The sequence below is a fragment of the Hyperoodon ampullatus genome (genome assembly GCF_949752795.1).
Source record: "Hyperoodon ampullatus genome assembly, chromosome: 18".
Taxonomy (NCBI): Eukaryota; Metazoa; Chordata; class Mammalia; order Artiodactyla; family Ziphiidae; genus Hyperoodon; species Hyperoodon ampullatus.
Window position 1 is genome coordinate 1199337 of NC_136931.1, and position 27482 is coordinate 1226818.

Genomic DNA, 27482 nt, shown 5'->3' on the forward strand with positions numbered 1-27482 from the left:
TGGTCACAGGCGGCATCTGCGTTCGAATCCTGTGCCCACCCCCACGTGCCATTCTGCTCCCTGTGCTGTGGTGTCCTTGCCCACAAATGTGGAACCCAGTGGTCGTGTCCGACCCCGGGAGGTGACACGCGTGACGGCCCAGAGCCGTGTGGGTACACTGATGCCTTCATTCAAGGCTGGGCTGGGGACCCGCAGAAAGTGGGGAGGCGGGACCAGCCAGCGCACGTTGGGGTCCGCGGCAGGTGTGCTGGGGTCCTGCTCGTCCACTGCGGCGAGCTGTGCGCAGGGCTGCCCCGTCCCCTCTGAGCCTCACTCTCCTCCTCCGTGCGGGCGGTTGTCTGGGGCCTGTTTCCTCAGGCGCAGGCAGCGGGTCCTGGTGAGGAGGCCTCCTCGATTTCTCCTGATGCCAATGCAGGAGGGAGCTTGGTGAAGGGGAAAAACCCCAAACCACTGGGTCTCCTGGGGGGGCATGGTCCCCCCCTCATCCCCAGACTGTAGCAGAGGAACTCGAGGCCCAGAGCGGTCGTGCAGCTTGCCCAAAGTCACACAGCAAGGCTGGCCATTGGCGTCCCTGCCTCACCTCCAAGCACCTGGCGCCCTGACCTCAGTCAGCAGCCAGTCCAAGCCCCTCCCCGCCCCCCGCAGGCTAACCTGCCCCTGCTGCAGCGGGAGCTCCTGCACTGCGCCCGCCTGGCAAAGCAGACCCCCGCCCAGTACCTGGCCCAGCACGAGCAGCTCCTGCTGGACGCCAACGCCTCTTCCCCCAGCGACGCCTCGGAGCTCCTACCGGAGGTCAACGAGAACGGCAAGAGGAGGACACCTGACAGGTACCTGGGGGGACGACGGAGGGGCCGGCTCTCTCCCTACCTGACTCTTGAGAGCTGCGCCGGCGCCGAGGCTTAGCGGGCACCCCAGTTCCGGGGCTGAGGGAACGCAGGCCGATGCCACGTTGCGTTCTGTGGCAGCCGCTGCTGGGTTGGTCGGGTTCAGCCTGAAGTGCAAGGCCACTGAACAGGCTCAGTCACCGCGAGGCCACCCTGTCTGGCCGTGGCGGGTTCTCCTGAGGACTCGGATGCCCTGGGAGGACAGGGGCGGAGGCAGGACAGACACTGCCTGGCCGGCATGCCCTGGCTATTCCCTTCGTGCTGGACGTGCACCCCGAGTGTCCAGCAGCCCGAGGTGCCCAGGTGCCTGGGCTGGCCCTCACTGCTGGGTCACAGCGTGGGTACCTGTCCTGCTGATGGGGGAGGGTGTCTCCCCCACTCTCTCCAAGGAGGCCCAGGCTTCCTGACCACCTCACCCCAGGAGCCGCAGAGGAGGAGGAAGAGGGGAGCTCCGGGCTGGGCCCCCAGCGGCCGGGTCTGGTCTCTCCCGTTGTTCACCTCGGCCTGTCTCCTCCTCGCTCGCTCGCTCTCTGCCCGCGCCCCGACCTTCCCCTCACCCCTCTGTCCACGGATCGTGGCCCCGTGACCACTGTCCCCTGCCTGCTCTTGGGACCAGGACCAAAGAGAACGGGTCAGACCGTGACCCTCTGCACCCGGACCACCTCAGCAAACGGCCGTGCACCCTGAGCCCCGCCCAGCGCTGCAGCCCCAGCAACGGGCTGCCCCAGCCCACGCCGCCTCCGCACTACCGCCTGGAGGACATGGCCGTGGCCCACCACTTCCGGGACTCCTACCGCCACCTTGACCCCCGGGAGCTGCGGGAGCGCCATCGGCAGCTGGGTGAGCGGCGCGCTGCGGGGGTGCACGCGTGCGCCGAGTGGAGGTGGGGGGCGGGCGGAGCGTCTGGGGCTGCCGTGTGCACGTGAACGCTGGCGCTGCCCGGCCGCGTCTGTCCGGGGAGGATGGACTCTGAGGACGTGGGTGCAGAGGAGAGATTTGCGCCCCACCCCGTCTGGGCTGCGCCCAGAAGCCTGAGGGACAGCCATCTTTCCCGGGGGCGGCAGCCCGACACCGCCACCCTCAGGGCCAGGAGGGCCCCTCCCCATGGCAGGTGGGCGCCGTGGCTGCAGAGGTGCCTGTCCTGGGGGCTCTGCAGGGCCAGGTATGGGATCTAGAGCCGCTCGGGATGCACTGGCAGCCGCGAGAGACCCGGCATGTGGGGGGTCCCCAAGTCGCAGGAGTCCTCCAACGCCCAGGCGCCCCGAGGGAAAGCAGAGGCACCACTGAGCACACACGGCCGGTCCTGCTACACCAAAACACCAAATCCATAGAGGGTGGTCCGTGCAAGAACGAAGGAGATGAGGGAGGTGGGGTGCTGGGGCGACACCCCCCGGGGGCAGGACTGCCTGGTCCTCGGGGCTCCCCCAGGTGTGCCCTTGGGCAGGTCACATGCCCTGCATGCCTGCTTCCTCCCTGCTGGCTGGGTCTAAGAGCAGCCCCGCCTCCAGGGGGTGAGAGGGGGTTAATACAGGGCCTGGCCCAGAGTGGGTGCTGAGACCCAGCTGTTACTGGTGGTGGTGTGGCAGGTCCCGGTGGTCCTCTTGTTGGCATTGTATGTTTTGCTGGGTCCTAGAAGGCAGCACCCCGATGTGTTCTGACACACCTGTGTGATGTGTTAGCATGCCCACGTCACAGATGGGGAGACTGAGGCCCAAAGGGGTAACGGACAGGCCCAAAGTCGTCTAGCTACCGCGACTGACCTTCTGACCTTCCTCTGTGCTGGGTCAAAGGGATGAATAGGGTTAGCCTCCACCCCAGGGACCCCCCCCCACAGCGTTTTGGTGCGGGAAACCTGGAAACAGCTGCCCCTGAGGCAGAGGCCCAGGGCACCGATGGTGGGCCCAGAGGAAGGGTCAGCAGAGGCCTTGCCCCTGCCTCCTCCCCCCGGAAGCTTCCAGGGCCCGGGCCCAGGCCCAGGCCTGGGCAGCAGGTGACAGCGTCTGGCTCCCTGCAGCCGGGTCAGGCAGGTGCTAATTCCCACCCGCTTCTGCTAAAGCAAAAATAAACGCCAGCTGTCAGGCAGATCTCAGCCACTATTTTGGTTGGGGCGTTGGTGCAGGACCCAGCTCCGTGGGCAGCAGGGCAGGGTGGTGTACAGCGGGCTGTGGCTACTACCTCCGACCTCTGCGGCAGTTTGGGTAGGCATTTCAGGTTTGGGGGCTAAAAAAGGCCTAAGTAGACCCCAGCCCAGGAAGCATGGGCCCTGCTGGGCCACAGTGGGGGTGAGCATATTCGGTATTTCCAAAAGTGTAGGAGGAGCTGCTGTGAGGAAGCCAGACACTGCCCCGCAGGCGTGAATTTCTCAGCTCTCAGTTGTTTGTTTTGTTTCTGATTACGGGGTGTGGGCACCCCATTGTTTCAGTCTCTGGAGCTACACCAGCCAGCGGCTAAGGGCACAGCCCCAGCTCCAGCCGACCTTGCTTTACTTTGGTCAACATGTCCCTGTAACCAGCCTCAGTTTCCTCATCTATCAAATGGAAATAACAGCAGAACCCCTCCCCCACACACACACGGTTGGAGGCTGAGGCAGGGATGAACACGTAAAGCCCTTAGCACACAGACCTGCTCCACACCCAGGGCTCTCCCCTCCACCTCGTCTCCCGGGAGTCTTATCACACCTCCGGGAGGCAGGCAGGATGGGGAAACTGAGGCCACAGGCAAGACAAGGGGCCCAGGTCCCATGGGGAATGAGTGTCAGGGCTCTGGCTTTTCCCGACCCCACTGTTTCCCAGGAGACCACACTTAGACCTGCTCACCTGAGACCCAGCAGATAAGCCAGATCACCCGTCTTACCAGGCTGGAGCTCGGCCCAGGGGACACAGAGGTGAACAGGCCACACTGGCCCTGCCCTGGGGACTGACACAGTCTGTTGGCAGGACTGAGAATAAGCAAAGAAGCACCTATAATTACTACACAACCAGAGATACATGGGGCTTAAGGAAGCCTGAGAGCCCAAGGCTGAGGAGGAAGGAGCCTGTGACCTATGCTTTGAAGGATGCATAGGAGTCCAGCTAGCTCAGGGGAAGCAGTAAAGTATGGGTGAAGCCAGGTAGCCACAGGAGGCCCTGAGCATTGGGGAAGCCCCTTGACTGAGGTCTGAGGCCACTATGCCAGCAGCAGGGGGCAGAAAGAGAGTGCCTGGATTTGGAGGTGGGGGAGGCGTGGCCAAAGCGCGGGATGGGGACAGGGGTCTCTTCTTCCGAAGCATGGGTAGAGGCCAGGCCTTTTCCTGAGCCCCCAGGGCAGTGGGCAGACGGTCAGTGCCCAGGGTTCTCTTCCTCACCTCTCCACGGGAGGGCACAGCCCGTGGGCGGGGCCTGCGGCAGGGGCGTGAGTGGGGGCGGGGCCTGTGGCAGGGGCGTGAGCAGAGGCGGGGCTTGATGAGCGGGGGCGGGGCCTGAGCATCAGCCTCCTCCGCAGCCGTGCACGAGTCCCGGCCTGAGGAAGTGATTGACCACAGGCTCACGGAGCGCGAGTGGTCGGAGGAGTGGAAGCACCTCAACAACGTGAGTGTCCAGGCTCGGGCCACGGGGCGTCGCAGCAACTCGCAGGCGCTCTGCCCAACCTGCGGGCGTTGCGGGGGCAGGGCTCGTGTGCGCCCCCTTGGCCCTGCGCCCGCCTGTCTAGGCTCGCCCGTGCGCTCCTGGTCGGCCCCTCAGCACCCTCCCTTCTAGGGCCCCGCGGACCGTCTCCCGGAGAAAGGTCCCCTGGCCGCGGGGGTGGGACCCCTTTAACACCATTTTCAGGGTCATCCCTGCCCTGCGTCCTTTTGGGGAGGAGACCCCAAGAGAAGGGTGGTCCCCAGAGCGGCCCTGGCCCGTCTGCTTCGCGGGGCAGACCGCAACTCGAGGGCTGCAGGGAGAGCCCCAGACCTGGGTCTGGACAAGCCTCCCGGCTGGTGTGGTGCCCCGGGCGCCTCCCCAGCCCCGCCCAGCTGCTCAGGTGTCTTTCCGAGCAGTGGAGGTGGGTTTTCAGGCCGCAGCCTTGAGCCCCCTCGGGCAGGCGTGGCGGGCGGGCTGGCCGGGCCCGGAGTGTGGGACAGTGTCCCGGCTGTCCTCGTCATCGAGTGGCTCACCCGGCCCCGCGTGCCCGCAGCTCCTGAACTGCATCATGGACATGGCCGAGAAGACGCGGCGGTCGCTCACCGTGCTGCGCCGCTGCCAGGAGGCCGACCGCGAGGAGCTCAACCACTGGATCCGGCGCTACAGTGACGCCGCCGAGGACAGCAAGAAGGGCCCCGCGCCCGCCTCCCGGCCCCTCGGCAGCTCCGCGGGCGCTGAGGCCTCTCAGCTAGGTGTGCTCTGTGGGCGCGCGCGGGGCACCGGGGCCGAGGCCATCACTCGCCACGGCAGCGCCCTCACACGGCCCTGCAGTGAAATAGCACCCAACACCGTGTAACCTGGAAAAGAGGGGCCGCCTGCCGCACAGACACTGCCTGACCCGCTGGGAGGCCCAGCTCTCGGTTCCGATAGGCCAGGGGCCCGGCGCTGGGAGGCCCCTGCATGATGACCGTGGAGACGCAGAGGGGCGAGGCTCGGCCCAGCTCCCAGCCGAATCCAAAGCCCATCGGCTCCCGAGGGTCTCCCTGACATCACCCTGCCCCCCCCCCCCAGCAACTGATAACAGGGTTTCCACCATGGGTACCTTGGGGGCCCCCAAGATCACGCTCACACCCTGCCCCCATGGCCCAGTCGGGTGGGCCCCGTCCTGTGTGTGATGCTGGCCTTCCTGTGTTTCAGATGTCCACCGGGAGTCTGTGCCTCGGACCCTGTCCAGCTACATGCCCGAGGAGATCTGGAGAAAAGCTGGTGAGTGGGGGTGGCCCGGGGCCCCAGACCCTCTCTCCCTCCCCTGCGTCTGCGTGGGGGTCCCTGCGGGCGCGCCCAGGCCTGCTGACTCAGAATGTGGGCGTGGGCCCAGTCCCCGCCCTCCAGGGGATGGTCCTCTACACTACAGTAGAGGGTGGGCTTTGCAGGTTTCCCCCCGCGACCATTCGCGCCCCCGGGGCTGTGGGCAGGGGAGACCCGTCTGGGCCGGTCCAGGTGCTGACCAGCCGGGGGCGTCCTTTGCAGAGGAAGCAGTGAACGAGGTGAAGCGGCAGGCAATGTCAGAGCTGCAGAAAGCTGTGTCTGACGCGGAGCGCAAGGCCCACGAGCTCATCAGCATGGAGCGAGCCAAGATGGAGCGGGCCCTGGCCGAGGCGCGGCGGCAGGCCTCCGAGGACGCCCTCACCGTGGTCAACCAGCAGGAGGACTCCAGCGAGGTAGGGCCGCCCACCCTCCCTGCCCCCCACCACCCGCAACCCAGTCCAGGGCCGGAACCCCACTCTACCGCCTCCCGGTCACGTGCTTCCCAGCCACGTGACCTTGGGCAGCCCTGGGGCCCCTTGACCCCACATGGCCTGGTGAGGCAGGTCCTGTGGGTGTCCCCATTGTACAGATGTGGAGACTGAGGGCTGCAGAGGGTAGATGGCTCACCCCAGATCACTCCCTAGGAGGTGGTGGGGCCGTCATTTGAACCCAGGCTGGCAGACGCCAAGGCCTCCTCTAAGCTGTGAGAGCAGAGGCAAGCAGTGGGGCGTGAGAATCGCCGTGCTGGTACCTCCGTGTCCACTGCATTCTCTCCTTGTCTGAGAAGGGCTTGGATGGCAGAGAGGTTAGGAGGAGGGAGAGGCTCTCTCCAGGGGTCTGGGACTGTCCTCGGGGAGGGCACTTCTCCACAGCCCCCTGGGTTCGTCTGTGCTGAGCTGGCCCCCAGGGGACAAGGGGAGCTGGGACACAGAAGGACAGCCTGTGGCGCTTCAGGCCGTGGACATGCGTAGGGAGGACGGGGGGTGTCAGGGAAGCCCGCTGGTGGTACCGTCCGTCCGAACAGTCCTGGAGGGAGTGTGCCGGCAGGAATCTGGGGAGCAGCAATGGTGGGACGGGGCACATGCCTGCAGAGCGTGGCCGGAAGGAGGCTTTGGGGGCTAAATGGGCGCTTGGGCCTTTCTCCCAGGGCGGTTTGGCTTCCCCATCCCACAGCCTGGGCTGCTGCCTCTGGCCTTTCGCTGGAATCCCTGCCCACCTTCTGCTCATGTGGGCAGCTGGGGTCATTGCTTGTTACAGAAAAAAGGATCAGAGGCCCAGTGGTAGGGGAAGTACAGGATCTCAGCAGCTGTGGCTGCGCAGCCCACTTCTTTACTCTGCCAGGGCTGCCACATTCTGGTATCGGAGCCCTGGCAAGGCCAGGAGAGCTTCCTGGAAGAGAGGGAGGGGGCTGTGGCCCACCATGAACCTGTCTGGGGTGGGCTGGAGTTGTGGGAGCCCGTCCCCCCAAAACGGCCCAGCTGAGGGGCCGTGTCTGCAGAGGGTCATCGCAAGCTGGGGTTTTTCTCTTCTTGCTCGGTGATGTCGTGGCTGGGTCTGAGCAGGTGTGTTTGGAGTGTGTGCTTCCCTGGTCTGCAGCCAGGATGGGTACTCTGGGGAACTGGGGGGCCGGCCCAGGCCACCTCTGACCGTGCCCCCTCACATCCAGAGCTGCTGGAACTGCGGGCGCAAGGCCAGCGAGACGTGCAGCGGCTGCAACGCGGCCCGCTACTGCGGCTCCTTCTGCCAGCACAAGGACTGGGAGAAGCACCACCATGTGTGCGGCCAGAGCCTGCAGGGCCCCTCGGCCGCAGCGGTCGAGCCAGTGCCCGGACAGCCTGATGCCACCCCAGGCCTGGGCCCCTGCCTGCCCCCGGCCGCCGTCAGCCCCAGCGAGGCGGGCTCCACGGGGCCCTCCCGCCCCGGCTCCCCCGGCCCGCCCGGCCCACTGGATGCCGCGCCCCGCTGACCCGCCAGGACCCGGTGCCCATCGACCCACCCGGCCCCGCCCGGCCCGCTAGACGCGCGCCCAGACCTGGGAGCCGACCTTGGGAGTCACTGCTGCTACTGCTTCTCTCCAAAAGAAAACACAGAACCAACAAGACTGCATCAATGCAACTTCCTCAGCTACCTGACGATCACGCCTCAACCTCTTCGTGCATCCTCAGAAACCACCCGACGAGCTTTAGGCAGCCGGACGGACGCCGGCCAGAGGTGACCGGCTCGTCCACACCCGCCCCTCCCTCTTTCTCTCTCTGTCTCTCTCATTTTTCTCTCTTTATGACTTTCACACACTTTCTCTTCAATGAAAAAATCTAATTGTTTGGTGGCTTATATTTTCATTGAAGAATTTTGGGGGGCTGTTTGGCAAAAGAGCTACTCAGAAATGGACAAAGAAAACTGGTTTTTTTTTTCCCCCCTTCCTTCAAAAGGGAAAAAGAAAACTGTTCTTTTATAGCCAGAGATCTGAGCCGCTGTGTCACTGAAACCCCCCCCGGGGTGTGTGGCCGGTGCAGTGGGGACGGTTAGAAAGATGTCAATTTCAGACTCAAGAAGTAATTTTTGGTTTCAGGGGTTTTTTTTTTTTCCTTTAATGTCAAGCTGTTTGGCTTTAAGTAGAAATCCAAAAAGTTTTTTTAAAAAAAGGTAAAGGAAGCATACCTGTAAACTACCTTGCCAGCTAGCCAGCCAAGGACGCCGGACCCACCTCTGCTCCAAAGGAAATCCAAAAAGCAAACACAAGAAGTCAAAATCCAAAATTTTTTTGTCACTGCCAAAGTATTTATTTCACTGTTTTACTCTACGCCTGGGCTTGTTCAGATGTCGGTCTTTTGCTTTGATTCTGTTCAGGGGGGTTGGGATGTTGGGGTTTGAAGTGTGTTGTCCAACAAGAAGTGACTTCTTTCTTTTCAACTCGACGGCAGCACCTCCGCCGGGGCCGGGTGGGGTGAGAAGCTCGGCCCTCGGCACCCACGCGTGTGTGCCCGTCTGCGTGTGCACCCGGGGCACGCCCAGCGTGCGTCTGCACACGTGCAGGGAGGGTACCTCGTCTGTCCTCACTCCATCTGTGAATTTCCGTCACATTTCATTCTTTCCCTTTGTGAAAAAGAAGTGCTCACATGTCCTTCCCAGAGAGAACATAATTCTGAGACAAAACTGTGACAATCTTTTGGGTTGATTCTTGACTGCTTTTCAAAGCGCGAGGAGACAGCCACTGCGCCTTCAACTGCTTCTCGTGTCCTCCTCTACCTCTGCTGCCCGCTCCGAGAAGCCTCCCGCCCACCTCGTCTTTCCGTCCCAGCCCTGTGTCTCCTGCAGCTCCACACTTTTGCAGAAAAAGGAATAAAACGACAAAGAAAAGCAATCCGCCCTCCCCGCCCCTTCTGGAGACTTGATCAGCTGTATATAACCCTGCATTTTTGTCCAGCTGTTCCTCAGGGGATGTTTTCTCTCCGAAATCCCCCCGCCAAGCCTAGCCCTGTCCCCCCACCCCACTCAACTCCCCCAGCGATCTCAAGGAGGAAATAAAGGAATAAAGAAATTCTGATCTGTACCCAGTGGGAGAACAAACAGCAAACACGGTCTCCGATCTGTGTTTTCTTGCGTGGCTGTAAGGAGTTCCCTGGACTGGAGTGCAATAGTGACCAGCTACTGAAACCGGGTGCCCAGGGGCCCCACCGAGAGGCAAGAAGTCAATGGTCTGCGATAATGTGAATGTATATAGTCCTTGCAGAGGTCCAAATGATGATATTCGTGATGATGATAATAAAGAAGAGATGTTTGCCAAATAAAAAAAAAATTAAGAGAAACCATGGAAGTATGTAAAGTTCAGGAACTAGGTTTTCAAAGAAAGCTGAACTGCGGTCCTGTGGCGAGCAGCGGGTTTGTTGATCGCTGTTACTTTTCAGAGTTGTAAGAATTAGCCCTTTGTGTATTGCCAGGAAGGATTCCGTCGGCACACAGACCAGGTGCCATCCGAACCCCACCTGGCAGGAGCCCTAACTCTGACCATCGAGCTAGACCTATCTTACCCTCCAGAAAGCTCCCGGGCTGCCTGGGGCTGCAGGGCCGCCTGCCTCTCAGAGGCTCACTTCTGTGGGTTTCAGAAGACCAGGGGCCAAGTGGGATTCGGCTCTCGTGAGGCAGTGGGCGCCCACCCATCACGTCTCCAGTCTGCTTTCTCTCTCGCAAGACTTGGACCTGTCAGAAGGGCAGTTGTGCACCTGCTGTGACGTAGCCCCGCCTCTCCCCCTCGGACTCCATTCCCACGAGGTTGTGCTGGTGGAGGGTGGTGCCCTGGGTGCGCTGGGGTGTGGCTGTGGAGGTCTGAGACCCTGATGTCAGGACTGCGGGGTGAGTCCTGGCTGGGAGGATCCCTTCACCTGCAGCCCCGCGGGTGTGCTTTGCCGGCCTCTGTTCCTCTTCCCCTCCCAGGGTCCCCTTTGAGGACAGGCAGGCGCGCCAGGGCTGGCCAGCTGGTGGCATCGGGCCAGACCAGCCTGCAGGGCTGGACCACAGGCTGAGGGTCCGAGGTGGGGACGGCCCCTCCCACCCCAGCTGTTGGGAAGAGGTCACCTCAAGCCAGCTAGGAAAGGCCATCTTCCCTGTGTGGCCCCCATACCTGTATCTCATATACCAAGACCTGCCTCTGGCCAGGGCTGCAGAAGCCTGGCACGAGGGGCCGGCCAGAGGCCAACAGACGTAGCCCCTGCCAGCAGAGAGCGTCTGCAGGGTCAGAGGGTGGCAGCCGGGTGGGCTGGGCGGCTGGCAGCGAGGAGGCTGAGGCCCAGAGGGGGCGGGAGGGGGTGTCCACGGGGGCGCCGTGTTAGTGGTTGCCGGGTGTGGGCTGGGTCACACGAAGCAGGTGGCTCCTTCCGTCCAGGGCCCCCCTCCGTGCTTTGGGAGCCGGCATGTCTGTTGGTCGCTGTGCTCAGGCCCTGTTTGGCCAAAGGGCTCACGGAGAAGGCAAACTCCCAATGAGTAGCTGTGGTCGGGGAGTGGGGAGGCGGCCGGAGCTGGAGTTGCTGGCGGTCTGTGTTCCCCCTGCCTTTCTTATGCAAAGAGGGCGTCTGGACAGAAGGGGGTCCAGCTCAGAGCCCGGCCTGCCCCGCTGCCTCCTGAGCTTACGGGCCGTCGGTGTGCGCGGGAGGGTCTCTTCCCCAGGGGCCGAGATCGGACACGCTGGTGAGCCCAAAGCTCAGTGAGATGCGGCTGCTCGCAGACCCTCCCTCCCCACCCAGTCAAACCAAAACGGCAGCATTACCCTGTTCTGAGGCCAAAGCGACCGCAGGAGGGCCGCGTCAGGGAGGATGCACAGGCTGGGACAGCAGATGCTGGCGCCTGGGCCCCCTCAGCCCCGGTGGAAAGCCCCCTGACGTGTGACCCTTCGACCTTTCCCACCCCCTCGTCTCTCTGGCCCTTCTCTTAGGACGTGTCATTGTCCCCAGGTGGTGGTGTCTGGGGGGTGTTCTGTTGGCAAAGACCAGTGCCTACCATTCCCCGTGTGGAAAGGCTGGCACACCCCAGACCCCGTCTGAATCACGAGGGTTCCCATCCCCAGGACCAAAGGAAAGCCTTGGGTGCTACCGGGGAAGAGAGGAGAGCTGGAGAAGGCCTTGGGGCCAGGAGGGTAAGGGCCGTAGTACAAGAGGAGCTGGCCTCCCGGGAAGGGGCCGCCCTGTGGGGTTGCCTCAGGGCCCAAGGGGTCCAGTGGTGGAGGGGCACAGGTGGGAGGGGGCGTTGCTTCTGGTTTCATCCCAGTGACACCGTGGAGAGGGCTGGGACAGGCCCTAACTTCCTCCTATTTGCCAGTTTTTCCAAATACATCCTCAGAATGACACCAAAGTCCCGTCCCTGCACCTCCCACCTTGCCTGTCCCAGCTCACTGTAGCGTGTCTGTGTGGCCATGATTCTGCCCAGCGCTTCAGCCTACCTACAATGACTTATTGATTCTTTTCTTTTATCAGTTCACCCTTCTGACCAATCCTGTCATCTCCCTGGCCGTTCATCCATACACCCATCCATCTGTTCATCCACCCATCCACTCATCCCTCCATCCACCCGTCCATCTGTCCATGTATCCATCCATCACTCTATCCCAGCTATCACTTGGTCCCCCGTTCATCCTTTCAGCATCCACCTGTCTGCACACCACACACGTGTCTCCCATCTAACCCACACGACCACACCTCAGTCCATCCCCAGGCAGAACCCAGTGTAGCGTCACCAACTCCCTCAGTGATCCAAAGCCGTGGGGGTGCTTTGGGTCCCCCGTGGCCTCGGCCACCCCCTCCCAGTGCCCCTCCCATTGGTCCAGGCCTGCTCCGGGGACAGATAATCTGCCCACGTCTGCTGCAGACGTGGGCAGATTGGACCAATGTCCTAGCAACAGCTCTGGCCAGGCTGGGCCCGCCTAGCAAGTGTGGTGGCCGTGGGCCAGGAGAGGCGCTGGAGGTGGCCCACACAGCTGCCCAGGGGCCCTGTGACCGGGACCACCAGTCTGGGAGCGCACATTCACTGGCAAGTCCCAGACATTGCAGGCTGGTGCCACCCACTCCTCTCCTTGTCACCAGGGGTCACTGCCTGGAGAAGGTGTCCCCAGGAAGGGAGGGGCAAGACAGAGCCCCGTGCTGGCCTCCCTAAGACACCGGTGCTCCTGGAGCCCCTGCTTCCAGGTGCTCATGCCCGGCTCTGCCTTACCCCTATGCCCGTCTTCCATCCAGGGGTCCCAGATGCTGGAAATTACCCTTCAGAGCTGGAGAGCTGTAAACAGAGCCCCTGCCCAGGTTGGTGGGGTGGGTGTCCCTGTGGCCCTAGAGACGCAGCACACTCTCCCAGCCCCGGCTCTCCCTGGGCCCCTCAGCCCCACACCTGCCTGCGGGCTCCCGTGACCTACGGGGCTCTTCCAGCGCCCCCCACGGGATCACCTCCTGCTGGCAGGAGAGGAGGGAGAGGAGGATGCAAGGAGCCTGGACACTGTGCACGGATGAGGCCCGGGGAGCCGGCCGTCTGGGCAGCAGCCTGCACAGTCCCCGGCGTTCCAGAAAACTCTGGAATCTGCCTGCTTCCTGCTGCATTTGCTTCAATTCAGCTGGACCCTGGAGTGCCTCCCCAGAGACCCCTTAGAGCAGTAACTCGACGTCAGGACTTAAGGGGAGCCTGGCTTTAAACGTTAGAATGAAGGACAAGGGGCTCCTAGCCAGGCCAGCCTCCGTGGGCCAAGGGGCTTGGGCGGCGGGAGCTGGGGCCCGGCTACACGCAGCCTCGTGGGCAATGGACTGACTGTCCACTTCCTCTTCTTTTTATGTGATTTTATTTTTTAATTCCCCCAAAGGGGTTGGACCGAGAGTGCTGGGTCATATTCCTCGGTGCCGGGCAGGGTCCTGGTGGCCGCCCTCCCGTGTCCCCCCATCTCTCTGTTCGCGGCCGCGTGGGTTCTGTGTCGTGGAATAAAGCCGCCGTTCACCATCACGGGCTCCGCCTCTCCTTGGGTCCCCGGCGACTCCGCCTAAGCCCGTTTCACACCTTGATTCACCAGATTTGTGTTGGGGGGCTTTCTCGGTGCCAGGCAAGAGGGACAAGAGGGGGTGCACCACGCCACGGGAGTGGACGAACGTGTGGCGCAGGGTCGGGGCGTGAGTGGGACGTGGCGGATGACCTCTGCCTCCTGAGTTCCCGCCAAGTGGGGTGAATTCTCGAAGGTTGTGTCCTCGAGGTGGTCGGGACGACCTCGGACCCCAGATGACACACTCGTGGCTTCAAGGGCTCGAGCCCCCCTGCCTGTGGCCATGTGGGCACCTCCCACAAGACCCTGAGGGTGGACACCTTGGCCCTGAGGAGCCAGGGTGTCCCAGACGTGGTGTCCCGGCTCACAGGGCAGGTCCCGCCCCCAGCGGGTGTGCAGGGCTAGGGCTCTGGGCTCACGGGCGGCCCCTGGGAGGAAAGGGCTGTTATTAATACTCGAGCCCAGCCTGGAACATGGTGTATTTTGAAAGGCGTCACTGGAAAGGCCAGCATGGGGGCAAGCCTGTCCGCATGCCAGGCAGCTGGCCGGAGCCCCAGCTGGGCCTGGTGTGTCAGCAGTCCCGGCACAGAGGGGATGACGGCGATTTTCCATTGCAGAGGTCTGAGCTCAGAGGGAGCCTGGCTGGGCCGGGCCCGAGTCCAGCCGGCCCTTGGCTTGGACGCAGCTGCCCTGGTGTCCCGCCTCCCACCTGGAGGTAGAGGGAAGGGCCTGGGCCAGGGGCCCTCCGTGGGGTCTCGGCCCACAGGAGAGGGGGCCTGAGTACCCCGAGCCGTGGGAGAAGGACCTGCGGCAGCTGCGTTCTGTCCTCGTCTGGCAGCCTTGGGCTGGGGCCCTGTCCTCACTGCTGCCCTTGAGGCACTCTGGCCGGCGGGGGGGACCTGGGGACATGTAACTTACACAGGTCAGACAGAGGGCAAGGCCCCGGGCGCTGTGGCCACAAGAGGAGATGGAGCAATCGGGAAGGCTTCCTGGAAGCAGCAGCACAGTGAGAATAGCGCCCCCTGGAGCCTCGCACATGCAAGTGCATGAAGCCATGTGCAGCCTGGGGAAAAGCGGGTGTTGCAGGCAAAGAGGGCCGGGAGCTGGGAGGCCAGGCCTGCAGGCGCACAGCCAGCTCAGGCCGGCTCCTCTCCCTGCAGGGCCCGGGGGGGTTCAGCCTCCACGGAGGTGAGAACAGAGCCGGGAGGAGAAAGGCAGCCACGGCGTCCCCCGCTTCCTTCCAGGGCGCATGCCTCGTCTCCCCATCCACGGCCCCCAGGGTTCGTTCACAGGCTGCAACTCTCCCCTCCCCCAACTCCACATTCCCAGGGAAGAGACCCTACCAGCAATGGTCTGGAGGGTGGGATGTGGGCTGGGTGGGCACACGCGCCCAGAGGGGCCCCCCATAAACACGTCAGGAGGATGGAAAAGGCATGGCAGGAGCTCCCCCAGGACGACGCCAGGGCGAGAAGAGGCCAGAGCAGCTGCTCGGGAGGACGGACGGAGGATACCAGGGCACCCCGGGACACAAGCCTGCAGCTGCTCTCGGGGAGAGAGAGGAACGGGGCGGGACCTGACAAACTGCCTTCAGGCCCCCAGTATCCAGGCCTGACCTGCACAGGATTCATCATCGTGCCCTGCGGCCCGGGCAGGGATCCAGCTTCATTAAGTGGTTCCCACCTCAGGGCTGGCCCAGAGTTGGGGTCGGGGAGGGGAGGGACCGCAGGGAATCCAGGAGGGGTCAGGAGCAGGGATGTCTCTCCTTCTGGCCCAGGACCCTGCCCTGGCCTGGCCCGAGAAACCGCTGACCTCCTGGCACCCCCCTACCCCCCACCCCCAGAGCCTTGTTCAAGCTGTTCCCTCCGCCCAGGCCACCCTCGCCTCGGCTCTGCCTGACCCAGTCCTTGAAGGCCGGCTCAAATGCCACCCCCTCCAGGAAGCCTGCTCTGACCCCCTGTGCCCCCTCCCTGCTCTGCACATCCGGGTAACTTGCTCATGCCCGCGTCATCCTAACCGTGGCCAGCCACTGGAGGCGTGACACAGCGAGGTGGGGGGACCTGCGACCCCTTAGCTTCCTGGCTCCTGCATCGTGGCAGGTGAGGCCGAGCTGTCGCCAGGAGGCCCTCCCGGCTGCACCACAGCTGCACCCTCTCCACCTCGAGTGTCCCAGAGGGGCCGGCCAGTGAGGAAGAGGGCACCGGGGCGGGGGTCCAGCCTCTGACCCCTCAGGGCCCAGAAGCCAGGGTGGAGCCTCGGCCCCAGCCCAGAGGCCTCTGAAGCCTCTAGTGGGAACACCTGGCCTGGGGGAGGGCTTAAAGCCCGGGAGGGTGCAGGCAGGTGCCGGCAGTGTGGAGGCGAGCGCGGAGCCGCTGCCGGCCCCTCCTGCCCCATCCGCCATGTGGCCCTTCCTCAGCCGAGCTCTCTTCCCGCCCCCCACTGAGGCCTGGCTCAGGAGGGCTTCCTCAGACCCCGAGGCCCAGGGCTGGGGGGCCTGGAGCCGGGCCGAGAAGAGCCCTCTGGGCCCAGAGGCTGGAGACACGGAGGAGGAGGAGGAGACAGGGGAAGCGGAAGAGCGCGAGGAAGACGCAGGCTTCCTGCTGTCTCTCCTGGAGAGGGGGGACCTGGCCGAGTGCCCGTTACCTGACCAGGTAACAGCGGCGCAGAGCGCCTGGTGGAGGCCGGCTGGGAACTCGGGAACCTGGGGAACCCCGTGCATGGGGGCAGGGGGACGGACGGCTGCAGCTCTGACCCCACGGGTGAGAGGGCCAAGAGGGCCACTGTCCCCATGCCTGGAAGAGGGTGTGGCGCCCACCTGTGCACAGGCTGGAAAGGGCAGGGGGGCCTCTCCGGCCTGAAGGGGACTTTGTGTGTTGGGGGTGGATTACAGGGGCTTCTCTCCAGGCCCGAGTCCGTGTGGCCTTCCCTTCCCCCCCCCCCCGGAAGTCCCTAGCATGACCCTGAGAACAGGCAGGGTCAGGCCCCCTTCCCTTCCCCTCTGCCCTCCCTCCAGCGGAGCCTGGGGGCTGTCCCGCCTCCGGGCTCAGCCTGGGCCGTGTGCTGGCAGGAGCTGGAAGCCATCAAACTGAAGCTGTGGGCCATGGAGCAGGCCCGGCGACCGAAGCCGCCCGGGGGGCAGGGCCCAGAGGGGGAAGAGGAAGACGCCAGGGCCCTCCTGGCCGGGCAGCTGCTGAGCCCCGAGACAGGCAGGCACCAGCGGGCCAGGCCGACCCCTTCCCTGGGCCGTGGCCCCCAAGTCCTCGGGCGCGAGGGTAAATGGGGGTGAGCTGCGAGCTGCTGCAGGAAAAGTGTGGGCTCCCGGGGAAAGGCCAGGGCTTCCATGAGGCCCGGCCTGGCAGTGGGTCCGTCTAGACAGGCCCCAAGGGGTGCTTTTCCCCAAGAACCCAGGCGCCCCTCTTCCCCAAGGAGCGAGGACTGAGCCACCAAAGTGAGGCGCCTGCCCTTAGCAGCTGCCGGGAGCCCCCTGCCCAGGACCAGCCCCCTGGTCCTGAAGCCCCTCTCTCCACAGACAGCCCCACGGAGGCGGTGGAGGCCGATCACAGATCCGTCTACGTGGGCAATGTGAGCGGGGTGCGGGGGCGAGATGGGGTCGGCCCAGCAGCACCGGGTCTGCAGCCGCCTCCTGGCTGCGAGGATTAAAGGAAGGGACGGTATGGGTAGCAAACCCCAAAGCCACATAGGCCTGGAAGGGAGACGCAGGAGGGGGCTCTGGTGAGGGGCTGTCCCCGTGAGGGAGTGTGGACCCCCTGTGGGCTGGCATTCGGGATTGCCACGTGAAATCTCCCAGTGGGCAGATGATTGGCAACGAGTTCCACGTGAAAAAGCCACGCGCCCTTTGCACAGGCCAGTAAACGTGGGGAGCATTCATCTGGGCATCCAGTCCACTCCCCCGGCAGGGGGGCGCGTAGAGGTCTAGGCTACCACCCTCACCCTGGGGCCCAATCAACCCCTCTCTACCAAGAAAACGTGCTGCAGGAGACCCTGGGAGGCGGAGGCCCCTGCAGAAGGCCCACCACCAGGGTCCATGCCTGTCAGGTGGACTACGGGGGCACAGCCCAGGAGCTGGAGACCTATTTCAACCACTGCGGGGAGATCCAGCGGGTCACCATCCTGTGCGACAAGTTCTCCGGACACCCCAAGGGGTCAGTTGGGGCTTTGGGGAGGGGCCGGGGGCGGGGACAGCTCTGCGTGGGTGAGCGTGGCCCACACCTGCCCCTGCCCTGCCCCAGCTATGCATACATAGAGTTTGCCACCGAGAGCTCGGCCCAGGCCGCTGTGGAGCTGGACAAGAGCGTCTTCCGAGGCCGGGTCATCAAGGTGTGTGTTCCCCACCCGTCACTGCGGGGCGGGGGTGGGCGTGCAGGGCTCTGCTCTGAGCTTCTCTACGTTAACCCATTAATCCCTGAGGGGACAGGAAAAGCAGGCACGGAGAGGCTGAGGCACCTGCCCGAGGACACGCATCTGCCCCAGCCTGACCCTTCTCCAGTGTCCGGTGTTGGGGCACATCCGCCGGGTGGTCTGGGGGCACCTCAGACCCCAGTGGGTTTGGCCTGGGTGTAAGTCCTGGGGAGGCTTCCTTCCTGAGCCCCCCTGCAGGGGGAGATGTTGGCTTGACAGGGGCTGGGAACAGGTTAAGATCTGATGCCTCAGGCAGCCCCATGCCCTGGGGCCGCCAGGGCCTGGTGGGTGCTGCGGCCTGTGTTCACCTGCCTGTGAGCCTTCAGCAGGGAAACCCAGGAAGGCTTCCTGGAGGCAGCTTTAGCCCTGGTCTCGGCCCTGGGCTGGGGAGGGGGGTGTGAGAACAGAGGTCTCAGGCGGACTCGGCCTTTGGTTCCAGGTGCTGCCCAAAAGAACCAATTTACCAGGGATCAGCTCCACGGACCGCGGGGGCCTTCGGGGACACCCAGGCGCCAGGGGGGGACCCTTCCCCCACAGCAACTTCCAGGGCGGGGCCCGTTTCAGACCACGGGGGCGGAACCGGTGGGCCGGGCTCTGGGAGGGCGGGACCCTATTGGAGCGGGGCCCGGTGGGCGGGGCTCTGTTGGGCCTGGCTGGGTCCGGTGGGCGGAGCCCTGGAGGCCGCTCGCCCCCCGGCCTGTCTCCGGGCGGGGCGCGCGGGAGGTTCTCGCCGTGGTATTCACCGTATTGAAGGGAGGGCCCGATTTTGAGAGCGGGGCTGCGGCTGGGTCAGGAGTAGACAGCCGTGCTGCTCGCGCGACCATGTACTCCGCGCAGAATAACTATCCGTCCCCTTCCCTCGGCGGGAGGACGGCCCAGAGCCCACGGCTGAAGCCACCGGTCACGAAGCAGGGCACGGGGTGGGCCTGGCACGCGGGCTAGTCGGGGCTTTGGAGGGCACCGGGCAAAGCTGCGGGCAGGTGAGGCCCAGGCAGCGTTGGGGCAGCTTCGGGTCGGCATACTCAGGACTGTTCCACTAACGCCTTTTACAGAAAAGTAGAAATGTGTGTCTTACTGGTAAAGCATAAATTATTAAACTTGAATATTTTTTAAAAGCACATGGCAACAGACCGTCCCGCTTTATTCGCCTCACCTGGACGCTGTTGCCTCGGTGCACACTGTGCAGAGAAGGCGGGGGATGGGATGCGGCTGTGGATCCCAGACCCAGCTCTACCCGCTTCACTCCTGGCAGCCAAGCGGCAGCTTTGGGGTTTACAGCGTCACCGCCAGCTCCCGCGCCTCACCCCGGGCCTGGTGGCCTCCGGGGCACATGACGAGTGACACAGACGTCACCTTGTGGGTCCTCACCTGTGAGGCCCTGCAGGAGGGTGCGCCCGGGGCACCTGGCGCAAGCCTGGGCCTCATCACACAGGGACGCAGAGGGGCTTCCATGGCGGGCGCCCTGCCTGCGCTCCTCTCTGCGGCAGACGCCCCGCTCTCTCCCTCCCTGAGGGTGCAGCGTGCTTTCTGCCCTCTGACTGCATTCGGAGCGGGGAAAGGAAGCTCTGGGGCCCAGCTGCAGACACACCCGGTCCTGGCCTTAAATAACCACTAACAAATCTCAGCCTGGGCTTTTCTAAAGCAACCCTCTTTGCCTTGTACTTTTTTTTTTTTTTAATTATTTATTTATTTGTTCTTATTTTTGGCTGTGTTGGGTCTTGGTTGCTGCGCACGGGCTTTCTCTATTTGCAGCGAGCGGGGGCTACTCTTCGTTGCGGTGCACGGGCTTCTCACTGTCGTGGCTTCTCTTGTTGCGGAGCCCCGGCTCTAGGCACGCAGGCTTCAGTAGTTGTGGCGCGCGGGCGCACGGGCTTAGCTGCTCCGCGGCATGTGGGATCTTCCTGGACCAGGGCTCGAACCCGTGTCCCCTGCATCGGCAGGTGGATTCTTAACCACTGCGCCATCAAGGAAGCCCCAGCCTTGTACTTTTTTGATTATCAGGTCTTTAAGCTATCCACAGGTGGACAGTCCCCAGTCCCCAGTGTCCCCTCTCCAGCACCAGTGTTTTCTCGGGAGGGCGCGCCTGTGCTCTCCATCCTTGTGTCCATCTGGCCAGGTTCACACTCCCCTTGTGATCTGGGGTCAGCACTGGCCCTTGTAGTGGGGTGAACGACAGTCCCCCCCCCCCCCAAATACATCCACATCCTAATCTCCAGTACGTGTGGATGTGATCTTATTTGGGAAAGGGGTTTTTGCACATGTGATTAAGCTAACGATCTGGAGGTCAGATCTCCCTGGATCACCTGGGTGGCCCTAAACCCAGTGACACACACTGGGTACGAGACACACCGACACACGGAGAAGGTGACGTGGAGACAGAGGCAGAGGTTGCAGTGATGCGTCCATAAGCCAAGGAACCCCAACAGTCACTGGCAGCCATCAGAAGCTGAGAGGCTGAAAAGACCCTCCCTCAGAGCCTGCAGAAGGAACCAGCCCTGCCATCACTTTGATTTCTGACTCTGGCCTCCAGAAATGTGAGAATAGATTTCTGTTTTCATGTGCACACGCGCGCGCGCACACACGTACCACCACCCGCCCCTGGAGAACGTGGGTAGGAGGGGCTGAGTGGCAGGGGCCTTGCCAAGGCTGCTGGGTGGCTCAGGGCGGAGCCAGGCCTGGATCACGTGCACTTGGGGGCTGCAGGAGAGGGAGGCCTCCCAGACATAGTTCCTGGAGCTGAACTTTATGAAGCACCAGCTCCTGCCGCTCTGTACCTTGCGCCAGTCCCCTCCTTGGGGAGGATGTGCATTGGTCTTGGTGCATTCATTGTGCATTTTGCTTTTGTGGAAGGACCTGCAGACAGGCTTCTACCCCAAGGAACTGGTCCCTTTTCAAGTATCTTCTTAATCCCTTCTGTGTGGCCACTGCGAGGAGAGTGGGCCCTTGAGTCCCTCCTTTCCTGTGGATTTCAGGCCCAAGCAGCCCACGTGGGCGGCCAGGGCTCCAACCCACACTTTCTCAGCTGTGCCCAGAGAAAGCCAAGACACGCCGGATCCTCTTGCCCGTCTGGCCCGGGAAGAAGGGAGAAGGAGTGCTGATGGGGAGGGACGACAGACCTTCAGCAGAAGCACCTGGAGCAACAGCCAAGGGCTGAGTAGGGGCGGCGTCGGATGGGGCTCAGCCCTGTGGGGAGGATGCGCCTGGGGAGGCAGGGGATGGGCAGGCAGGGGGCCCTCAGTGAGGCTAGCCTCACAGTACAGAGATGCAAAAAGTTAAGAGGAAACTGCCATCTGACAGTTCTGTTGGCAAAGCCAAGGCTAGCAGGTTACAACTAACCCTTGATTTTCTCAGACTTAAAATGGGAATGCTACCTAACAATGCATGTGAAAAACCTCAAATATAAAACCATTATGGGTTGCTCTGGCTCCATCTACAGAAAAACCCAAATAGCAGTAACTTCAACAAGATAGGGGTTTCATTTTCTCATTTAAAAAAAAATGCTGAACATAAGTAGTCCAGGGCTGGTATGTCAGCAAAGACCCAGCCTCCTTCTAGCTTTCTGCTCCCCATCCTTAGGGGATGAATCTTGCCTGCATGCTCTCAAGATAGCTGCCTGGGCTCCAGCCATCACATCTAAGTTCCAGGAAGGAGGAAGGGTAAAGATGAAGGTACTGCCAGCTGAATCCCCCTTTTAAGTATCCTTCCTGCAAGTGCCTCCCAACACCATCCACTTACATGCCATAACTACCTACCCTTGTGAGGGCAGGAAGTATATTTTGTCTAGCCAATTGTTCCCAGTAACACTAGGGTTCTGTTAGTAAGCAAGCAAGGGAGAATGGATGTTGCCTTGGCAACCTGTAGTCCCTGCCTCGGCCATTACTCAGGCAGGAGAGATTACTAAGTAAAAGCTCAACCAGAAAGTTGAGGATGGACTGTGGGGAGAAAGCCCGTGTGAGGGTGGCCTGCATCAGACCAACACCTGCTGGCCGCACTTCTCAGCCCTCTTCTAGGTCTTGCAATTCCACCTGTGGCAGGTGAGGCAGGGTGGCGGGGGAGCCCGGGACGTGTGTCTTTAACAGATTCTGAGCTGTTTTTTGTTTGTTTACTTCTGTAATCCTGTGCTCGTAAGAAGGGAAGGAAACCCAAAGACAAGCAGAGCAGAGTGCATCCCAATCCCAGCCCTGGGCCGACGATGCTCACAGCTCACAGCCTCCCTGTTCCCAGTGGGTCTAAGCCACCCTCCTACCTTCCTCCTGGTCAGAGACCCTCTCCAGAGTGACTGAGGGGGCGGGAGGGGCTCGTGGTGTCTTGGGGTGCCCGATCAAGGAAGCCAGCCACGCTGAGACCACACAGAGCAGACTGTGTAGGTGGCTCAGGCCCAGGAGGGCCTCTTCCACTTCAGAGACGCCGTCACCAAATGACAAAGTGCACAGGAACCTGGGTCACCTGATCCCAGAAGGGGCTGTGGCCTCAATCACGGTCAGTTAGAACTGTGGTCAACCTTGCCTGAGCAGGCTTCTGGGGAAGCAGAAGGCAGGAACCTGATGACAGCAGCGCCTCCTCAAGTGTAAGCGCCCCTTCCACAGCCTGCCCAGGGGCCTGGGGGTCAGCAGGGAAGGGGGCTCCTCTCCCAACACCCACCTGGCCCTCGGGCCATCAGGAACCTCAGGGCACTCACAGGCAGGAGGGGACTCTGGGGGTTTGCTCATTCGATGCCCAGCAGCAGCTGATGAAGACGCTGTAGTTACATGGTCTCGGGAGGGTGGCCTTCCGGGGCCGGGCAAGACCAGGAGGAGGAAGGCCCCTCCCGCCGGGGGAAGGCGTGCAGGCCGTCCCACGTGCCCCTCTAATCCGGCTCTGGGCGCAGAAGGCCGACCCTCCAGATAAGCCCACCTGCTGAGCCACTGGAGGGGGCGGCCGGCCCACGGGTCCCCTGCCCCTCCCTTCGCAGCCTCTCCTGGGCTCCCAGCTCTGAGAGCTCCCGCCACCCGGCTCCCCCTGCCGCTTCGTGCCCAGTGGGGACAACGGCTCCTGCTCTGCCCGGTCCCCGATCTGCTCTGTCCCTGAAAAGTCCAAGTAAAGTGTTTCCTTTTGTTTTCGGCCGTGCCGCACAGCATGCGGGATCTTAGTGCCCTGACCGGGGATTGAACCTGCGGCCCCTACAGTGGAAGCGCAGAGTCCTAACCACTGGACCGCCAGGTAAGTCCCTAAACTGTCTTTAGTTAAACCTTGTGTTGACGCGGAAAGAAAAAGCGAAACGTGACCTCACAAGACCTTTAGTGAACAGGCACCGTGCACGAGGCCCTGCCCCCAGCGGCACGTCCATGACACCCAAGAGGAGACAAGTGGAAATAAAGATACATCTGAACAACACGGTTATGCACAGAACGATTCCTTCCAGCCATGGGCTGCAGCACACTCCTCAGCAGACCGGTATCATCATGGACGTCACCATGCCATCGAAGGCCCTGCAAAGAGGAACAGACGATCAGAGAAACAGGGCCGGGCCCTCCACCCCTGGCTGGCAGACATGTCAGTCTCTGAGGCCCCGGTGAGTGAAACTGGCTGAGGCCCGGACGTGCGTGCCGACACAACAGGCGGTGAGAATCTGAGTCTCCCACCTCATTCCTGTGCGGTTTCCCACGGTGCTGCCCTTGCTGGGTCTCCAGGCCGGGGTGGGACCCAGGATGACCCAAGACACATTGTCACCACTGAGGGAAGGCGCCATAGGAAGGGGTCATCTTCCCTGGCTGGGGTCACCTGCCGGCTACAAGGAACCCCTTAGGAACTGTGTCTGGGATGCAGGGAATTCTCAGAGCAGGTTTGGAGCACGCGCTCGTGAATGCTTCTTTGGGAAGCATCACTGTGACATCCAGATGTTAGGTCTGTGTTTACCTGAAGGCTATTTGGAAGACAGCTGCAACCTAATTTCCTAATCGTCTAAGTTCAACATCAAAGACAAAATCGGGCGGCGACAGGAGGACGTTTTCTCCCGGAGGCTCCTGTCCGTATGCCTGGCCCCTCACTGGGATCTGGGGAGGCGCCCCAGGACCCGCTGGGCCGACCTGGGAGACCAGACGGGCAAGCTCTGCCCCCTCCGCTCCCCAGCTCCTCGCCTGCTGATCTGGAGACCCAGGGAAGAGCTTGTTTGGAAACACAGGGTTCTGCTTCTTCAGAATGGCTGCCTCTCGGCAAGGCGGGGGCTACCCGAGAAGGCACCACACCCACCTGGACTGAATGCGGTCCCCCGGGTTATAGAAGGGGTTGCACATCACGTCTGTGTAGGAGTTGTGTAGCTTCCGGAACATCTGAAACAAGAACCAACAACGTGTTTAATTCACATGTGCAAGTACACACAGCTGCTGCCATGCTCGGGCTTCTCAGCATTTCTGAACAAAGACGGAAAACCGAGCGGCCAGGCGCGCCCACTGGTCCCCACACTCACACTGCGAATCTCGTTGTCTCTGAGCGCCGTGTTGGAGGAATCCACTACCATGACAAACTTCACCTTGGAGTTGGTCACGTAGCCGTATCTGCACAGCTGGTTAGGGAACATGCTCTTAACACGGGGACTCTGTGACAGCCCCAAGCACAGCATCACCGTGCAGAGCCTGTGAGAGGAAGGCCATCTGTGCATGTCCTCCGGCTGCTAAGCTGCTCTGGAGAAGCATGACAACCTGCATCACAACAAGTGCCCCAGGCTGGGCCACTCCCACAGTGCCAGGAGGACACGGGACTGCACCAGGTGTGACTGGACACTTCCTTAGACAGCTTCTTGTGTTTACTGGAGAAGCAAAGGGCAGGGAGCTAAGCCTTATCATGATTCAAGCCCCGGGGCAACCTGCCCAAACCCTGGGGCCCCTCGCCTTCTCTCTGCGTCAGTTCCCAGCTGGGAAGGGTTAACTGCAAGACCAGAGGTTGCACAAATGAGGCGAATCCTGCCTAAGGTACCCACACCTCTAAAGGCCACTCCATCTTGCGGAACAGTGGCTCCGGGCAGTGACGCTGGGCGAGCTCGGTCCTGCTTGTGGGAATGTCTTTGAACTCCATGGGTTTCGAGCCATTTGTCCCAAGGACTGGTCAAGATCTCACAGTGACTGGTGGGGCTAGGCCTGGCAAAGAGATGAGTGGGGACTTCCCTGGTGGTCCAGTGGCTAAGACTCCTCGCTCCCAATGCAGGGGGCCCGGGTTCGATCCCTGCTCGGGGAACTAGATCCCACATGCATGCTGCAAGTGAGAGTCCACATGCCACAACTAAAGATCCTGCACGCTGCAAGGAATATCCCACATGCCACAAGTAAGACCCTGTGCAGCCTAAATAAATAAATACTAAAGAAAAAAAAAAGATGCGTGAACAATGACCCCTTGCTCAGGACGTGGTGGCCCCGCTGAGACGGCATGAAGCCAGAGAGTCCCCAGTTCCTCCACAAACCCAAGGGACAGGTGGGGATTGTCACAAGGCAATTCAAGCCTGGCTATTCCCACATTATCCTCCTAATTAAAGAAAAAAGGGTATGAGGTCCTAATTGTCCTCAAGCTGCTCTAATTCCCCACTGGCCAAAAGCCCGCATCTTTTTTCCTTTTCAAGTGATGTTACGAGATGCTTTTCAAGGGGACCTAACGCTACAGCGCACCCTGCGACTGCAGGGAATCCCCAGACTTGAAGCCACTGCCAAGTGCGAGGATACACCTTGTAGTCCTCTGTGGGGTACAGCAGGCCCAGGTAGAGCTCCCTCTGGTCCACCAGGGCCTTCCCCATTGCTGAGATCTTCTCGTCCACCACGTCCAGGGACGTGTGCACCATGTAGTGAAACTTGAGCTCGTTCTCTGTGGGGACACTGCGGATGTAAAGAGGGTAATTCTGCAAGAAAAAGATGACGGCAGCTGAAGTGACAAGGATCCACCCCACGTGCGCTGGCCTGGAAAACAAGGCCACGGGGCGCTCAGGAGGGCAGATCGGCCAAGTGCCAATTAGCCATGGAATACGCTCTCATTCCCCAAAACCCACTGCTTAATCCCCCAAACTGGGACGTCCCTGGTGGTGCAGTGCTTAAGAATCCACCTGCCAATGCAGGGGACACGGGTTCAAGCCCTGGTCCGGGAAGATCGCACATGCCACGGAGCAACTAAGCCCGTGCACCACAACTACTGCGCCTGCACCCTAGAGCCCGCGCACCACAACTACTGAAGCCCGTGCACCTAGAGCCTGTGCTCCCCAACGAGAAGCAGCCCACTCGCTGCAACTAGAGAAAGCCCGCGCGCAGCAACAAAGACCCAAGGACGAAGACCCAACGCAGCCGAAAATAAATAATAAATAAATAAAATTTCAAATTGCCGTGGGCATTGCCTTCAGGGCGCCCAATCTAATCTGAGGAGGTTTTCATACTGTCTGCAAAGGGGCATGGGTAGGATGGGCAGAAAAGAGAAGACGGCTCTGGGAAGTGGGTCTGAGCGCAGACTGTCACTCACCTTCTGAGCAGGGCCCCATCCTAGCACGTGCCCTCCTCCTGGCCCCATCATACTGGCTTGTTTCCCAACACTCCAGCTCCTGCAGTCTCAGAGGCACTGGCAGGCTCCCTCTAAACCCGTCAAGGCTCGTCTCAGACCTCCATCTCTGCAGAACCATTTCCGAGCAACCTAACCCCGGAGTTAACAGCGTCTTCCCAGGCTCCCACAGGCCTGGCACTGCACAGATATAGTGTACACAACGCTGTCCCTACCCTGATGGAGATGACAGATGAAGGAGACAGTCCACAAACCCACCAACAAATAACGCAGCAAGTGATAAGACGGAAGCCAGCATAACAAGAGCTTCACGGGAAAACCGCCTCAGAAGCCTAGTCTTTCAAAAGGCCGGGGCGGACACCACGGCTCCGTGCAGTAGGAGCGCGTGGATGGGCACGCAGCTCAATCTCAGGATTCAGAAAAAACTTTCTAGAGAAAGTGAAATCTTTGGTGGCCAGTGGAGGGGACAGGAGTGGGGGAGAGGGAGGAAGGGGTTCCAGGTGCACAGGCCCAGAGGTGAGAGAGCAGAGCCTGCCGTGGGAGCTGCAGGTAAGTCCGTCAGCTGGAGTGGAGAGTGTCTGTGGTACGGGGAGGGGATTACTCAGACATGATCCTAAAGCAATGAAAAGCCACTGTTGAGGTTTCTAGGCAGAGGTGTGCAACGGTCTGACTTGGGGCTGCTGAGCGAAGAGGAAACAGTCACTCGTCCGGGGGTCGACGGCCTGGCCGTTGGGAGCGCGCGGCCGAGAAGGATGGACAGAAGTGGACGCCTAGACTCGGGAGCAGGAAACCACAAAGCCTGCGGACGGATGGCTGGGTAGAGCAGGGGCCCGGACGGAAGAGGAAGACCCGGCCCGTGACGCTTCGGCAGCGGCAGGTGCAGGTCTGGGCGGCGCCTCCCCCGGGCCCGCCCCTGGCCACCTACGCTCGGCAAAGCCCCCGGGCCCACCCTCCGGAGCCCTTGGGGCAGGGAAGGAGAGGAACCGGAGAGCTAGGCTGACGCTGGAGCGGGCCTGCCCTCGGGAGTGCGCACCTCCTTGGCGATCACCGCTACGCACACCGCCATCTTGGGGGCCCGACAGGCCGCATCACGTGACGACGACGACGGTCACGCGGCCGGCCAGGCCCCGCCCCACCCCACCCCACCCGCCTGTCATTCGGCTGGCCCTGACCCTGCCTCTCCTGTCAGTCAGTCGGCCTTGCCCCGCATCCCTGTCACTCAGCCGGTCTGACCCCGCCCCACCTCTCATTCTGTCGGTCAGGGCC

The 27482-nt window shown here is 62.1% G+C and overlaps 3 protein-coding genes across 5 annotated transcripts in view; 2 read left to right on the forward strand and 1 right to left on the reverse strand.

The window, feature by feature from the left end:
- The window catches only part of CBFA2T3 (CBFA2/RUNX1 partner transcriptional co-repressor 3), a gene marked incomplete at both ends in the record, with an annotated part of 80740 nt that extends 72980 nt beyond the window's left edge, over positions 1-7760 (forward strand). For both annotated transcript variants that reach the window (XM_079723772.1, XM_079723773.1), the window contains 7 exons: positions 646-827; positions 1501-1724; positions 4365-4450; positions 5040-5238; positions 5684-5752; positions 6017-6207; positions 7461-7760. In XM_079723772.1, the coding sequence (XP_079579898.1) occupies positions 646-827; positions 1501-1724; positions 4365-4450; positions 5040-5238; positions 5684-5752; positions 6017-6207; positions 7461-7760 (1251 nt within the window). The remainder of the gene's footprint in view (positions 1-645; positions 828-1500; positions 1725-4364; positions 4451-5039; positions 5239-5683; positions 5753-6016; positions 6208-7460) is intronic.
- Positions 7761-15691: 7931 nt separating this feature from the next.
- On the forward strand, positions 15692-18462 carry PABPN1L (PABPN1 like, cytoplasmic; the record flags this gene model as incomplete). Its single annotated transcript, XM_079723311.1, has 6 exons — positions 15692-15943; positions 16360-16574; positions 16694-16874; positions 17349-17455; positions 17543-17630; positions 18151-18462. The coding sequence occupies 6 exons, from the start codon at positions 15692-15694 to the stop codon at positions 18460-18462; spliced, it is 1155 nt and encodes a 384-aa protein (XP_079579437.1).
- A 4509-nt stretch (positions 18463-22971) lies between these two features.
- TRAPPC2L (trafficking protein particle complex subunit 2L) lies at positions 22972-27307 on the reverse strand. 2 transcript variants are annotated; one of them, XM_079722868.1, is made up of 5 exons: positions 27250-27307; positions 25400-25572; positions 24157-24244; positions 23940-24019; positions 22972-23179 (listed from the first exon to the last, which is right to left on the reverse strand). In XM_079722868.1, the coding sequence occupies exons 1-5, from the start codon at positions 27280-27282 to the stop codon at positions 23134-23136; spliced, it is 420 nt and encodes a 139-aa protein (XP_079578994.1). In that variant the 5' UTR covers positions 27283-27307; the 3' UTR covers positions 22972-23133. The 2 variants fall into 2 exon arrangements, with proteins under 2 accessions (XP_079578994.1, XP_079578993.1); XM_079722867.1 differs by lacking the exon at positions 27250-27307 and adding an exon at positions 26181-26311.
- Between the last annotated feature and the right edge of the window lie 175 nt (positions 27308-27482).

Bases quoted from the DNA above. Each gene is read 5' to 3' on its own strand.
- TRAPPC2L (XM_079722867.1), bottom strand. From the start codon at position 26,231: ATGATGGGGCCAGGAGGAGGGCACGTGCTAGGATGGGGCCCTGCTCAG. The intron at 25,573-26,180 runs GTGAGTGACAGT...TTTTTCTTGCAG, and splicing joins GATGGGGCCCTGCTCAGAAG to AATTACCCTCTTTACATCCG. The intron at 24,020-24,156 runs GTGAGTGTGGGG...TTCTTGTTTCAG, and splicing joins GAGACAACGAGATTCGCAGT to ATGTTCCGGAAGCTACACAA.